The sequence below is a fragment of the Sinocyclocheilus rhinocerous genome, unplaced genomic scaffold (assembly GCF_001515625.1).
Source record: "Sinocyclocheilus rhinocerous isolate Xijiao unplaced genomic scaffold, SAMN03320098_v1.1 scaffold682, whole genome shotgun sequence".
NCBI lineage: Eukaryota > Metazoa > Chordata > Actinopteri > Cypriniformes > Cyprinidae > Sinocyclocheilus > Sinocyclocheilus rhinocerous.
Window position 1 is genome coordinate 2,472,084 of NW_015642528.1, and position 14,437 is coordinate 2,486,520.

The 14,437-nt window shown below is 36.1% G+C and overlaps 1 protein-coding gene and 1 pseudogene across 1 annotated transcript; both read right to left on the reverse strand.

The window, feature by feature from the left end:
- Positions 1 to 3,372: 3,372 nt before the first annotated feature.
- Positions 3,373 to 6,180, reverse strand: LOC107756073 (equilibrative nucleoside transporter 2-like; annotated as a pseudogene).
- Positions 6,181 to 7,332: 1,152 nt separating this feature from the next.
- LOC107756181 (complement factor B-like) lies at positions 7,333 to 13,799 on the reverse strand. The gene is made up of 18 exons (XM_016573216.1): positions 13,692 to 13,799; positions 13,302 to 13,517; positions 13,007 to 13,192; positions 12,708 to 12,881; positions 12,464 to 12,547; positions 11,904 to 12,037; positions 11,339 to 11,483; positions 10,891 to 11,022; positions 10,592 to 10,684; positions 10,271 to 10,408; positions 9,679 to 9,773; positions 9,372 to 9,502; positions 9,141 to 9,278; positions 8,960 to 9,039; positions 8,698 to 8,813; positions 8,169 to 8,298; positions 7,964 to 8,013; positions 7,333 to 7,813 (listed from the first exon to the last, which is right to left on the reverse strand). The coding sequence occupies exons 1-18, from the start codon at positions 13,750 to 13,752 to the stop codon at positions 7,643 to 7,645; spliced, it is 2,274 nt and encodes a 757-aa protein (XP_016428702.1). The 5' UTR covers positions 13,753 to 13,799; the 3' UTR covers positions 7,333 to 7,642.
- Between the last annotated feature and the right edge of the window lie 638 nt (positions 13,800 to 14,437).

Below are 14,437 nucleotides of genomic sequence, written 5' to 3' on the forward strand. Positions count from 1 at the left end.
CATACAATGTAATATACCAGAACTATTTGCTGATGGCTTTTCATTGTAGTTTTAGTGGACATATTTTCCAAAATAAGTTGGGCAAATCTCTCAAATAGCCGCCAGCCTCTGCTCACTCTAGCCCACCATGTGTGATGCTGTGTTTCGTTGTGAAAGCGAAACTACTTTGTTTGGCCTTCCAAAAGAGGACACGACTAGAAATCAGTGGTTAAGTTGTATTTACAACACTGTTCCAGAACAGTTCAACCCAAATATTCCGATGTGTCCAGCCCATTTTATGGAGGACTGTTTCTTGATCCTGGTAGAGTAAACTACAATGCCGGCTGTTCTGACTCACAAACTGTAAGTACGTTTTTCATATTTAAAGGATTTGCCACGGATTCAAACGAGAGTTTTGAGCAGTGTAGAGTAGCGCTTGTTTGAACTGCCTTTAACTGAAAAGTGAGTGTTTACTGTTGTCATCTTGCATTATTGACACACTATTTTCCTAATTAATGCTGTACAGTTGCTTTGACAATCTGTATTGTTAAAAGTGCTATATAAATAAAGGTGACAAGTAAAAAGAAATCATGATGTCCGGTGGCACCTACAAGATGCAGAAGTATGAGTTAACAGTATAAAGTAAGTAGAGTGGCGACACATGGGGTTATAAAATATCCCCGGGCAGAAACCTCTGAATCGGTTTCAACTAAAGATTGCATAAAAACACATCTGTCAGAATAAATGGGTTTTTCTCAGATTGCTAGTAAAAAGTACCAACATTTATTTAGTTAAAAAAGGTATGGTATGAAGTAAGGCTGCACAGTTAAATAATTTAAACTGCAAAATTCTGAGCCCTTTTATGTACAGTGAGAATGCAAATGTACTGTTTGGTCATTAAAAAAAGCTAAACCGTACAACAAGTAATTAGAATGTGTGTGTGTGTTTTTGTTTTTTTTTACCAAATTGAGTGGAGAAAAAAAGAGTGGTTTTTGTCACATTAACAGAAGAGGATGACACGACAGTACTGCAAATGACATATTTACATATTTACAAGCAGTTCAAAGTGATTAGGTAATTATAGAATAACATGGATCTTGGAGCTCTGGCAGTTGACAGGCAGGTGAACAGGGCAATACAGACAGATAAGAAAGCCTCCAGTACGACACCGGTAACCTAAGGGACCAGAGAGGTGCTGGTAGTTTAGGCAGTTCAGCAAGATGAAGGTAGTTCATAGGGCCATGATGGAGCAGATGAGCACCATACCTGGGCAGTCAGGGCTGAAGATCCCCATGGCGATCAAATGACGACCACAGCAGTTCTGACAATACTGAAGACCCCTATGGCAGAGCAGAAGACCACCACAGCAGTACAGATTGAGCAGATGACCGCCAGGGTGGAGCAGACGGAGCTGAAGATGACTAGAGCGGAGCAGGTTACTCAAACCCCAGGCAGATTGGTTGGCTGAATTAATTGCCACTCCCTGAGCGTGCCACAGTCACGTAGGGTTCCGGTGACTGTGATTTCACCAAGTACAACATGTTCCTGGATCAACATCCTTGTCAGAATCAGAATTGAGGGATAATGTTTCAGGAAATATCTGTTATAGGCTTACAGTCAGGGTTAGGTGCTTCTACACCCTTGTTAATCAGCTATCATTTCACACTGTTTTTAGGAATAAATTATGGGTAGGGTTAGGTTTAGGGGTAGGGATTGGGTTAAGTCTATATTTTTGGACAGTTATGTTGATCCAGGATCAACAAAAGATGTTGATCCAGGAACATGTCTTACTTGGCAAAATCACGGCGACTGTAGGGTTCCTTGGCCTGTCTAAGTGACAGTTTCTGTTACCCCTTATTAATATCATGGTATTTGTTCAAGTATTTTCGATTACCATGTAAATACCATAGTACATGAATATGATAATGATATAAATCATGGTAAATATCAAAGTGCTACAGTATTACCATCTGGCACAGTACTTTTTTGTAAAGATTTGTAACTGAATTTATTTATTTACCTATTTCTCCCTGGCTATGTCTTTCCTTGCAGGATGACCCCATTGGCAAAATCAGCACTGCTTTTGACATAGCAGAAAAACCTTGACATCCCTAAAATGTTGGATGCAGATGGTAGGTCCTTTTGGAGAATCCAATGTCATTTCATGTTTCAGATTGTAAAAATGAAATGGTTTAATGGCTCCTGTTGTCAAAGCACTCTTCTTTTTTTTTTTTTTACCATGTTCTGCAGCAGTACATTACAGTGTAGGAGCTGAGAACAAGCCGAATACTGTATCAGCTGCATGACCAAGTACATTGGCGGTGATGCTCCCCCAGGCACCCTTGATTATAATCTCCTTCTTCAGTGCCGTTTGGAGAGCGACTTGTAGAGCCCTTCCTGACATGTACACCACCCACAACATCCCCTACACCCTACTCCTAAATTCATGAAACCCTTCAATATCTAACTCCAGGAACAATGTCAGATGTAATGGACGGCTTTGCTGCAGTGATTTAGTCCTGTGAGTCACCAGTTGATATCCCGTGACACCCATCAGTTGCTGTCTGACCTTGTTAGTGGTCCATCTCTTATGTTTTGAAAAGTTGTCTCACAAGCCAATAGGGATTGAAGAGTACAAAAACCTGACAGAATATCATTTTTCACAATGGCACCGTTCATTGTAGACATCTGCTCCCCCGTCATACAAATGACTTACATTTTGGAGGAAGAAAAATAAAGTACCCTAAAAAATATACAGTATATTGTTTAATCAAAGCATATATACCTGAACTTAATGAAAACATCACTATTAAGTGCTTAGAGCGTATTTCATCAGTCTAGAGTGCCAAAGCTAGTCAATAATTTGCCATTACTCATTTAATCTAAAAGTAATGTTTAATTGGACATAAAAACTAGGACAATTCATGCTATACACACAAAATTCCACAAGGCATCAGCAAATCTAACCTGTTCCTGACTGGGGTTTCTGCAGTTACCCACAGGTTGAAGGTGAAGCGTTTGCTATATTTTACAATTTTATAAAAAATTAAGCAAAACAACAACAACAAATAAAACACACAATACACCAATAAAAATAAATAAAAATATAAAAACATACCACATATAAAAACATACATTTGATGTAAAAATGTATGTACAAAACTGATCAAACAAATAAAAATATTAAACAAATTAAAGGTAAAAGACTTCCCTTAAAAAAACACCCTATGGAAATGCAAGTTTTAAAATACAGACACATAAATAAAAAAAGGCTAAGAGAAAAGTTTACATCTACAGAATGTAAGTATACTGAAGTTTATTACATAAACTAAGTATACTGTATATATACACATGTTTGTGGTCAATGGAGTATACTTTGAAAAGCTTGCACACTCAACTGTGCACAAGATAAAGCGAGGAAAACAAGGGAAAAGTATACCTGAGCCTCAAAATAATAGTAATTTGAAACTTGTTTATGTTGGTGGGATAATGAGATAACAGAAGTGTCAGCCTGTGGGATCTTCCCTAAAGAATTCTTTTAAGGCCAAAAGAGAAAGCGGCACCTAGAGAGAGTCCCAAAGCCAGGAAGAAGGTCATCAGAGCCCCTGCTGTCTCTGCATCTTTAGGCCTCACCAGTCTAGATAAAGAATAAACAGAGTTTGTGGGTTTTCTGAGATATATTATGGGGGACAATGAGTTTGTCCTGAATGACCTCAGCTGATTTTGATCGTAAATAACCTTGATAATATATTTTGTGTTGTCTTTAAAAGTACTTACTGTGGAGCATAGCTCATGGAGAGGCAGGCAAAATATCCATTCGTCATGGCAAACAAAGACATGATGATGATATAAGCCATGTCATGATTGAAAAAGACTGGGAGATAGAAGCGGGGCTGAATGTTGCAGAGCATGAGGGCAGGAATGAAAACTACCCATAATACCACAAAAAAAGGGAATGAATGACTCTTCATCGAAGGCTGGGAGTTTGGGAAGGAACAAAGATGGATGTTAGTTAAACAATTTCCATAGTTAGGCATTGTATTGTGTTGATAGGCTCTGATGAGACTCACCCACTGAAGACGAGAAGTGAGACTTCTGCCAATCCAGTCCATCACATTGAAGACAATGAATGAACACACAGGTACGAAGATGTTATCTATAAGATAAAAATTATGAAAATCACAGTGCTTTGACTAACATAATGCATGAGCTAGACATCTTGTGCAGACTCACCTTTCCCATCAAATAAGCCAGAAGGTTTTGTATTTATAGTAATTGCTGGAAAAACGGACAGTGTGACGGCAAACACGCATGTCACGCATAAAGCCATCACCCAAATCTACAATAAATAAATAAAAATAAATGGAATTTTAAAATATGTTCAGTGAATTTTTCCTAATGGTGGGTTTTTAAACAGAAAAAATTTTTGCTATACCTTTTTGAAGACTTGTGGCACAGTTGACTTCTCAGTGGGTTCCTGTTTGAGCTCATTCAGCTTTTTACATGCTTCAGTTTCACCAATGTCATCAAATCCATTGTCAAAATGATTCAACTTCACTTTAACAAGCTCTGTAGCAACAAAAAGATCAAAATTCATGATTTAGAAGAACCAACAGTGAGTGGCTTTGCTGGAATTTGTCCAGACAATGGAAAAATGTATGATGTGACATACCAGAACTATTTGCTGATGGTTTTTTCATTGTAGTTTTAGTGGACACATTTTCCAAATGAAGTTGGGTGAATCTCTGTATTATAACAATGAATTATAATAATAATTCGAAATATTAAGAAATAATTAGAATACTGTTGAGCTAATAATGTACAATTTTAATGTATTATAGCAATTAAAAAAAAACTGCTAAAAATAATTGAGTAAATGCTTTTTATCTGTGTCAACACAGTTAAATGACAAGTAAAAGGAAATCGTGATGTCCGGTGGCACCTACCAGATGCGGAAGTACACGGAAGGTAACAGCATAAAGTAAGTAGAGTGGCGACACAGGGGGTTATGAAATATCCCAGGGCAGAACTGTCTGAGTCAGTTTCAACTAAAGATTGCATTAAAAAAAACCCAGCTGTCAGAATAAATGGTTTCTCTCAGATTGCTAATAAAAAGTACCAACATTTTAAGTAAAAAAAAAAAAAGGAATGTGGATTAGAGTTGCACAATTAATTTAAACTGCAAGAGGCTGAGTCCTTTTATGCATAGTGTGAATGCAAAAGTACTGTTAGGACACTAAAAAAGCTATACAGTACACCAAGTAATTAGAATGTGATTTTTAAAAATCTTTTTGTCCAGCTTGAGTGGAATATTGCTAGTACTTACAGATATTCGATAACAACATGGCAATACCAGAGAAGATTCCTGCCACTGCCTGTCCGCTCATGAACAGGGAGTTGAATCTCGGGGCAGCTTACCGACCAGACCAAACAGACTACCTTGCAGCACAGCCCCAAACACTGGACGAAATTGCAAAGAAAGACGAGGGGTGTTCGATTTGTCAGAGGATTCGCTCACTCAAACATATTTGAGAGAAAGTGGAAAGTGGTTTTATTGTAATACTCTTTTTAATATAATGTGAAAAGGGGAAGGTGAACATTCTGTAGGTGTAATTCACATGTAATAAACTTCAATATTATAAGAAACATACTGTTAATAAACCAGATTGTCGCCATTGTAATGGAAAAGAAGTGGTCCTGGTCCATCTTAACTTTCACTAAAATGGCCGTGAGAATGAAGAGCAGTAATATGAAGACCATGCTGCCAGCAATGCGCATCTTCTCTGCAATGCTATATAAGCAAAAGATTTAAAAAAAAAATCATAATATTATAATATTAGAGGTTGTTAAATAGTTCACTCAAAAGTGAAATTTTGCTGAAAATGTACTTATCCTAAATAAATGTTGGTAGTTTTTTATTAGCAATCTGTGACAAGATTATTGCTTTTTATCAGCTGTTTGAACTCATTCTGAGTTCTATTCACTGCAGAGTATCCATTGGTGAGCAAGTAATGGAATGGTAAATTTCTTTAATGAAGAAAAACTCATCTACTTCTTGGATGGCCTGAGGGTGAGTACATTTTCATTTTTGGGTGAGCTATTCCATTAACTTCCCATACCTACATACCTATACAACACTATAAAACTTGCAGAAGTAAACAAATGTTACAACCCTCTACACTGCGAGTAAATCACTCGCATATGCGACTAAATCTTCACTCTGGCGGCTAAACGATGTCTAATATTAGCCAATTGCTAATAAATTCTCAGATTTTACTCGCCAGTGTGTGAGTTGGAGGCTAAGTATAAGTTTAGCTCAGATATATTTTCACTCGCCGAACACTCTCTGACTGAGCGCATCAGAGTTTCACTCTCCGCCAAGCGATCTGTGCTGTTTTTCAGTTAATCTGAATGGATGTGCAACACACAACGTACCGTAAACTCTAGTGTGAAGGCGCACGACTCGCCGTCGCTTTGTTTGACCCCTTATTTACACTGCACACGTCTGCGGCGCGTTACGACTCCGACGCGGCTACCGGAACTGATCGCGGGCATTGTAGTCAATGCTTGTGTTTACACCAGACGCGCTGCGGCACGTTTCAAAAGCGTCCCAGAAGCGGCTCTCCGCACCGCTTCGCTAAAGATAGGCGCCTAGTCTATTTTGGACGGACGCCGCGTCCAAACCGCACAGCAAATACAAAATAAAAGTGTACGTGTATATGTGTGTATGTTTATGTGTGTATGTATATGTATAGTTTCATCAAGACTATGTATGTGTGCAGTTTCACGCATAATGAAACTGCACACATCATCATAGATGATGTTTTCAACAGTGGTGGCTCGTTTTACAGTGGCAGGACGATTTAATGTTAATAAAATTCACAATTCATTTCAGTTCATGTCTCAGAATGTGTATTTTTTGTTTGTAATTTCACAGTTGTAATACCATACACATACTTTTAAGAAGGGATGGATGTTTGCTTCAAGTGATAGGCCAGATTAGTGAAATTATATTATCTTGCTGAATGTATGTCGTTTGCTTTACGTTTTCTGACTAAAAGCAACCAAAAAGCCATTTTAAAGTGGTTAAGCAAATAATAATAATAATAATCGGCAGGGATCCCAGACCAATACAATTAGTGTGCCTCTCTATTTTAAAACTCAGGAGCCGCCACTGGTTTTCAACACCCTCACATGTTTGCTCAGTACAAAAATTGCACAGAATGGCTTATGTACTGTGTGTTTGGAATGCGTTAACATGACAATGGTTCTTGTCTGATCAATGCCATAGCTGTCATTTTTCATTACATTTTTCATATTCTCTCCATTTTACTTCAGCCCCAAAACAGCAGGTTTAGTGACATACAGTTAGGCTTTTATTACTTGCTATTATCATTTTTTAAGACAGATGGAAATAAGTTGTGAAATTGCAACAATAAGGAAACTCCCCTGCCTGCCAGTGATTGGATATTCAGTACAGACTACAAAGACATAACATTAAATCAGTAAAACATGAAAGACAGTTGATAATAAACTGGATTATTTTTTTAAATATATTTTTTAACAAAGACCAGCTATTTGACTTAAATTTGAATATACTGATCAGAAAACAAAACAGTGTTTTCTCAACCTGCACTCACACAGTTTCAGTCTGCTAAAGCATTCACAAGAATTTAAGAGGGTTTCCTATACGGTCATTTTCTAGGTGTTCTTTAAGGAATGAGCGTATTTTCTCACTGAAAAGATTTGAATGGTAATCTCTGGAGTCTGCATCCGAGGTGAATTTCTTTGATTCCTTGCAGATGTCCTTCACTCCCCAGCTTATGATACCAACCTATTAAAGATTTTACAGATATCAAAAAAGTTCCTATTTCTCAGCTTCTCTCAAATTAGTCTTTAATTTCACCCTGTAATATGTAACAGATTACAGAGACTTTACAGCCACATCATCAATACGGTTTTCAAAAGAAAACGGAAATCTCACCTGAATCACTCGACCGTTTTTAATCACATAAGAGGCCCCACCTGAATCTCCTGTTATAAAATGCCATGCAGACACAAGAAACTATATGAGAATTGTATACATTTTTCAGAATTGATTAAATTGTTATCAATTCAATTTTTATGACCTAAACAGTAGATTAGAACCAAATACAAGCTGCCGTCTTGATTGCAAAAATCAAACATACCTTTGCAGGCAACATCATCTGTTTTTGGTTCAATACCACCACTGCACAGAAAATTGTCTGTGACTGCTTCCCTGGCATTTTTCACCTCAATTCCTTTTGCTTTTATTGCATCTTCAACACAAGCATCTCGCTAGAGAAAAAGTACACCAAAAAGTGTTCTTATCTTGATGATGATGACTAAATATGTTTTTTTTTTAATTCATGAGAGATTCAAATAATATGTTTTCTGATGTTTTTAACATATTTAATGCTAAATGCCTAAATGAAACCCAAGTGCTAGAAAATGGTAGTGCAGGAATGATTGCGTTGATTAATGGCACTTTAAAGGCCCCATGAAATCAAAGTTAAAGTGATGTTGCTTTTAGTTGGTTTATATGGTTGAGTAATTCTAAATGTTGACAATTTGAGAATATTTTACTTTAAAATGCTATGAGGTCTGACATCTCAAATGAATAAACTGCCTCTGCATAAATAAACATAAATTAAGCTTTTCAAACTACACATAATTAGAAATGAGAAAAATCATTACATATTTTCCAAGCTTGAATGTGATGTTTTTTATTGTTTTCAGACTATTGCCTTTTTCACTATCCATATCAGATGTGAAAGCAGCTTCCACAAGCTCGTTGCTCATTAGTATTTCCTCTGTAACAAATGCATAAAGCAAAAACTGACATTTTATGTTTGATATGTTTCATTGCATAAAAGCAATGTCACATGTTTAATATGTATGTTTCATACGTTCTGATATGATTCTTATATGCATGCAGCATGTCTGACAGGGACCTTACCATGTTTTTTGCACGACCCTTCACTTTCTGAAAGTTTCAGAGCTCCATTGGTTTCTTTGGTGCATGGGATGCAGATTGGTCTGTAGAGAAATACACATGATGTTATTTAATTAGTTTCGATTTTTTTCTTCCTTTTTTCATACTAAAGTAACATCACATGATGAAGATCTGTGCTCCTCACCGTAGATTAGAACTGATATCAACAGGTTTTTCCAGCTGTATAAGAGCTACATCAAATTCGTAAAATTCCTGTATTCCCATTTCCAGTTTTGCGATGAGGTTATAGTCAGGATGAATTACATATTTTTTACTTTTACAACTGCAAAAGGAAATGTAAACATCATTAATAAGATTTACCCTGTAACACGTTTGTTTGTTTGTTTTTGGTCTGAAAATATGGACGTATCAGGACATACCCATATCTTTTTCCAGTTTAACTGTTATCTTATCAGCCGTGTCTCCGTCTTTGAAGCTGTGAGCCGCTGTCAAGATGTAACTTGAGGTAACTAATGACCCCATGCAATTGGAACCTTTTGAAGGACGCTACATGAAGAGCAGAGAAGACTGATGTTCATATAGCTCACGTGGTTCAACTCTTTAGCCATAACATGCATGTCTCTTCTTCTTGTGGGAGAAAATGTTCCTTTAACTTCAATGAGTGTTTCCTTTAACGTAATTAAGTTCTCTATATAATAAAATGATAAAAAGGTTCTGCTCACAACAATATTAATCTGTGCCAACCAGGGAAATGCACGGCGTTTATTTTCCAAGCCTTCCCACACAATCCCACACAATCCTACACTGGTGCTCTCATCTGTGTAAGGAAGCAGGTACACAAGAATTTAATCACTCATTACATACACGACGTTCCTTAAATCAGGACTTAAAGAAACCATTCATTATTCTGGAAATGTAAATTCTGTCAACATATATTCACCTCCATGTAGATCCAAACCTGCATAACTTTCTCTCTTCCATAAAACACAAACGGAGACATTTTGTAGAATGTTCCCAAAATCTCACTGCTCATGCCACATATTTAAACTAGTGCATTCATACACACAAGAACTAATGATATTTTCCATCAACGGAATCCAACCTGACTTGACACAGCTAAAGGCACCATGTTTGAACCACGTTTTTTTTTTAACTGATGCATCCAAACAATAGTGTTATTGTAATTTTCAAATGTCTTTTTTTTAGAGTTTGACATTAATTTCTCTTTTTGTGTTCCACAGAAAACATCAACAACATGAAGGTGATTAAATAATTACAGACATTTCACTTTTGGGTGAAGTATAGATACAGTACCAATCATGTCGTCAAACATCTGCTGAACCTTTGTCAAGTCTTGAAGCTTAAAGAAATATTTTTCTTGGTCCCTCTGTGACACTAAGCCATTCACGTCTTCTTGATTCACGTCTCCTCCAACTCCAAATACATAAAGATCTGGAAAGAGAGTATAGATCCATATCAATATGAAATCAATGATAAAAACTTCTAAACAAATATGTGTATTTTTTGCTGCCCCTGATGATACTGCTTGATAATGAAACACACTTTTAAAAAATACTTATAGTCCAAGCAATTTGATTTTAAATATAATTATGATTAATAAATTTCATTGCTCACCAAGTTTCTTCTCTCGCTTTGGATCATTTTTGATGACAAGACGTTTGATCTGGTCCAATTTAGGTTTGGGATTCCCCCCCATGTTTGTGTGACCTATGAAGTAAGATGAGATAAATTAAAGTGAATATTTGCTTCAAAGTTGATTTCTATTCTAATTTGTAATACTGTGCATGGGTATTTTATGAATATATTCATTTATTTGTTCTGATAAAGAACTTAAACTGAGTAAGCGCAAAATAAGAAAAGTACAGATACATATGCTTATACTAAATTGTTTGTAAATATTGTTAAGTCAGTACCATCACTGAACAATATGATGATGTGTTGCATCTCACTGAAGGCTGTTGCATTGTTGAGCTCCTCTATGTTCATGCTCTCTTCAATGGCTGAATAGACTTTGGCAATATTGGTACCTGTTTTCTCGCCTTTCTCTGTTTTGTTTTTTTCACATCAGAATATTACAGTTAGCAGAGAAACATTTTCTGATTGAAACAACTGACTAAATTTAAATTAAAATGAATCAAAATTGCAAAATGAATTGGGATTTTTTTTTTTAACGAATGTAAGATTTGTTTCATTTTTACTATTACATTGGACAGAAATAAATAAATGTTTTTTTTTTCAAGTTAGACTTGCATGTACTATTTTTGCATAGTACATTATTCTGTAATATCAATCTCTAAAAAATCAAATTGTTGCCATGTATACAATAAAACTCAAAAAGAGACATTCAAACAGAATACTTACTCTCATAAGTAAAATCGTCCATCTCTTTAAAAATATCCAATAGGCTTGGTTTTTGCATTTTGAAGTTATTCATTTTAATTATCGGTGTAACATCTGTAGCAAACATCAGGATCTCATAGTTTGGGGAGACCGGGTAATAACTCATCTTTTGGGAAAGAGCATTGAGAATTCAAAGATGGAAACAACACCTGTCTGTTATCCGATCAAAATGCTGGATTTCAGTGCAGTTAATGTTTCCATGATGTGAAACAGGATTTTCACTGAGATGCAGCAAGTATGCAGTGGATTGTGGGAGAACCTCCTGAAACACACTAATGCTCATATTGGAGGTTTCTGACAATGATGAGGAGGTTAAAAGTCAAGTTCACTCTTGAGAGCATCTCAGTGTATCACAATGGTCATTTTTACTTTTTTAAATATTTGTATATATATTATTTCAGAACCTTTAACATCAAAATGAACAACAATTAAAATACTGCTTTTAGATTTTAGGAAAGGCTGCATTATACATCAATAGCCTAAACTTCACTTACAGCAACCTCTGAGGATTTAACAATCGACATACCTTGTCTAAAAGCATTTTAATGGTGATTTTTGCATTGTCAAAATCCTTCTCATCTATGCTGTCAGATGCATCCACAGCAATGTAAATATCAAGTTTTTCACTTTGATCCAAAGTTATTTTCTTCCCCTGCTGCTCTAAAGACAGAAGGAACACAGAATTCATGTTTAAATGTGTGGATGTGATTTTGTCTCTTTTTCTGAGCATGGCAACTATTAATGAAGATTTTAAAAAGGTGTGTGTGTGTGTGTGCTTGTTTATGTGGTTTATGAGGACACAAATTTGTATAATGATATGGGTATTACAACGTGAAGGTGCTTTATGAGGACACTTTCGGTGTCCTTGTATTTCAAAAGGCTTATAAATCATACAAAATGAGTTTTTTTGAAAATCTAAAAATGCACAAAGTATCCTGTAAGGGGTAGGTTTAGGTGTAGGGCAACAGAAAATACCGTTTGTACAGTATAAAAACCATTACGCATATGGAGAGTACCCATAAACCATAAAACTCAGCATGTGTGTGTGTGTGTGTATGTGTGTGTGATTAATACTTTAAGTGGTACCTTCTTTTTCAACTGCTAGATTTGTCTTTAGAGAACTGCTGAAAGCTTCTGATGCTTCCTCTGGTGTGTCGTATGTGAAATTAGCTGTACAGTATTTACACAACAACAACAACATTATAGGTGCATTATCCAGAAAAGCTACTTTTTATTAGCTAAATCTTAGGGCCAAAAACGTATTTTTGAGAAAACAAGTACTACAAAACTCATGATTTTGAAATTACGATGTAGCTATTAGAAGACTCACCGTAACATTGTGGCTTGGTTCCTGACCACTGGCTACCATCCTGACACACTCGCACTTTGGAACCAATCAAGGTCAATGGACTCTCGCAGAGGTACGTGACTTTGTCGTCTATGTTAAACATGTTCCCTGTTCGACTGCTACCAGGGGGAACACCAGGATCAGGACAGTGATCAGCTGTGAGGCATTAATAAACGGACAAATGGAAGTTACGTTTGAAAACTACATTTCAGTTTAAATCAGACTAGTTCATAGAAACTGCTGCGTGTTTACATATTGACAAAGTAATAGAGATTACTCACAGTCACGTCCACAAATTGGTGTGCTTCCACTCCACTTCCCATTTGGCTTGCAAACACGGACCGCTGAGCCACGGAACGTATAATCGGAATGACATGAGTAGGTGGTTGTGTCATTTACATAGTACTTGTCTTTATATGGAATCACCTCTCCATTCTTGAAAACACGAGGATTGGGACACGTGATCTCTAGGATAAATGCATGAATAAACACATACTGTAGAAGAGTATAACAAAAATAAATAAGTCCAGCAATTATTCATGATATAATGATACAAATTAATGCCTTGTTTCTTACTTTTGCACTCTGGGGTTTTTCTGATATTGGTCTTTGAGGTCCAGTGTTCATCTTGACAAAGACATGACTGAACTGATGGGTAATATCCATTCGGACAGATGTATCTTAGAAGACTCCCATGTGAATAGCCATTAGAAAGAACAAAGGTCCCTCCAGTAATGTTTAGATTCTCTTTGGGACATGAACCGTCTCTTTTGGACATCGAGGATGGAGCACCTGTAGTGGAAACAGATCAGTGGAGGAGGCCATGAAAAATATGACAGAAGTAACTTTTGTCAGTTGTTGCTGTTTTATTTCCATTAAAAAAAAGAAAGAAAAAAAGAAACAAGCCAAAATAGTTTTGTCTATGTATTTTAGAATGCATTCATTTTAATAAGCAAAAAGACCTACCTGCAATAATAGGACATATCATTGCAAGCATTAACCATTTCAACCGCTGCTTACACTCCATGCTGTTTATCCCAAGTTGAGCTGAGATTTTTTTAAAAACACACACACAGGCAAATGGACAGGGGGACATTTTTATAGTGAGGTCAGCAGGAGGATTTTATATACATTCAGTGGTCAATGTTTAACCTCAAGTCAAATAAAGAAAATCAATTTCCCGGCACACACAACAAAATAATTACCATCATTCACACGCCATTATATATTTAACAATCACAAAAGAACTAATTATGTTAAAACCTAAATTACAACTGCCATGGATTCTATTTGCTTTTTTTTCGTTAAAATATAGGTGTAGAAAACAGCTGAATTGTTAGGTGAATAGTGTCACAGAATATTGATTTTTAGGTTTAATAATTTGGTCTTGGGTCCAGCACGCCATTATATATTTAACAATCACAAAAGAACTAATTATGTTAAAACCTAAATTACAACTGCCATGGATTCTATTTGCTTTTTTTTTCGTTAAAATATAGGTGTAGAAAACAGCTGAATTGTTAGGTGAATTGTGTCACAGAATATTGATTTTTAGGTTTAATAATTTGGTCTTGGGTCCAGAGAGCAACTCAAACTCAAGGGGTCATTTAAAATTTTTTATTGAATATCTTTATTGTCATTGTGCTAGTACAATGAAATTGAATACAATCCTTTGGGTGCATAGTCTAACAAAATAAATAAATCAATAAATA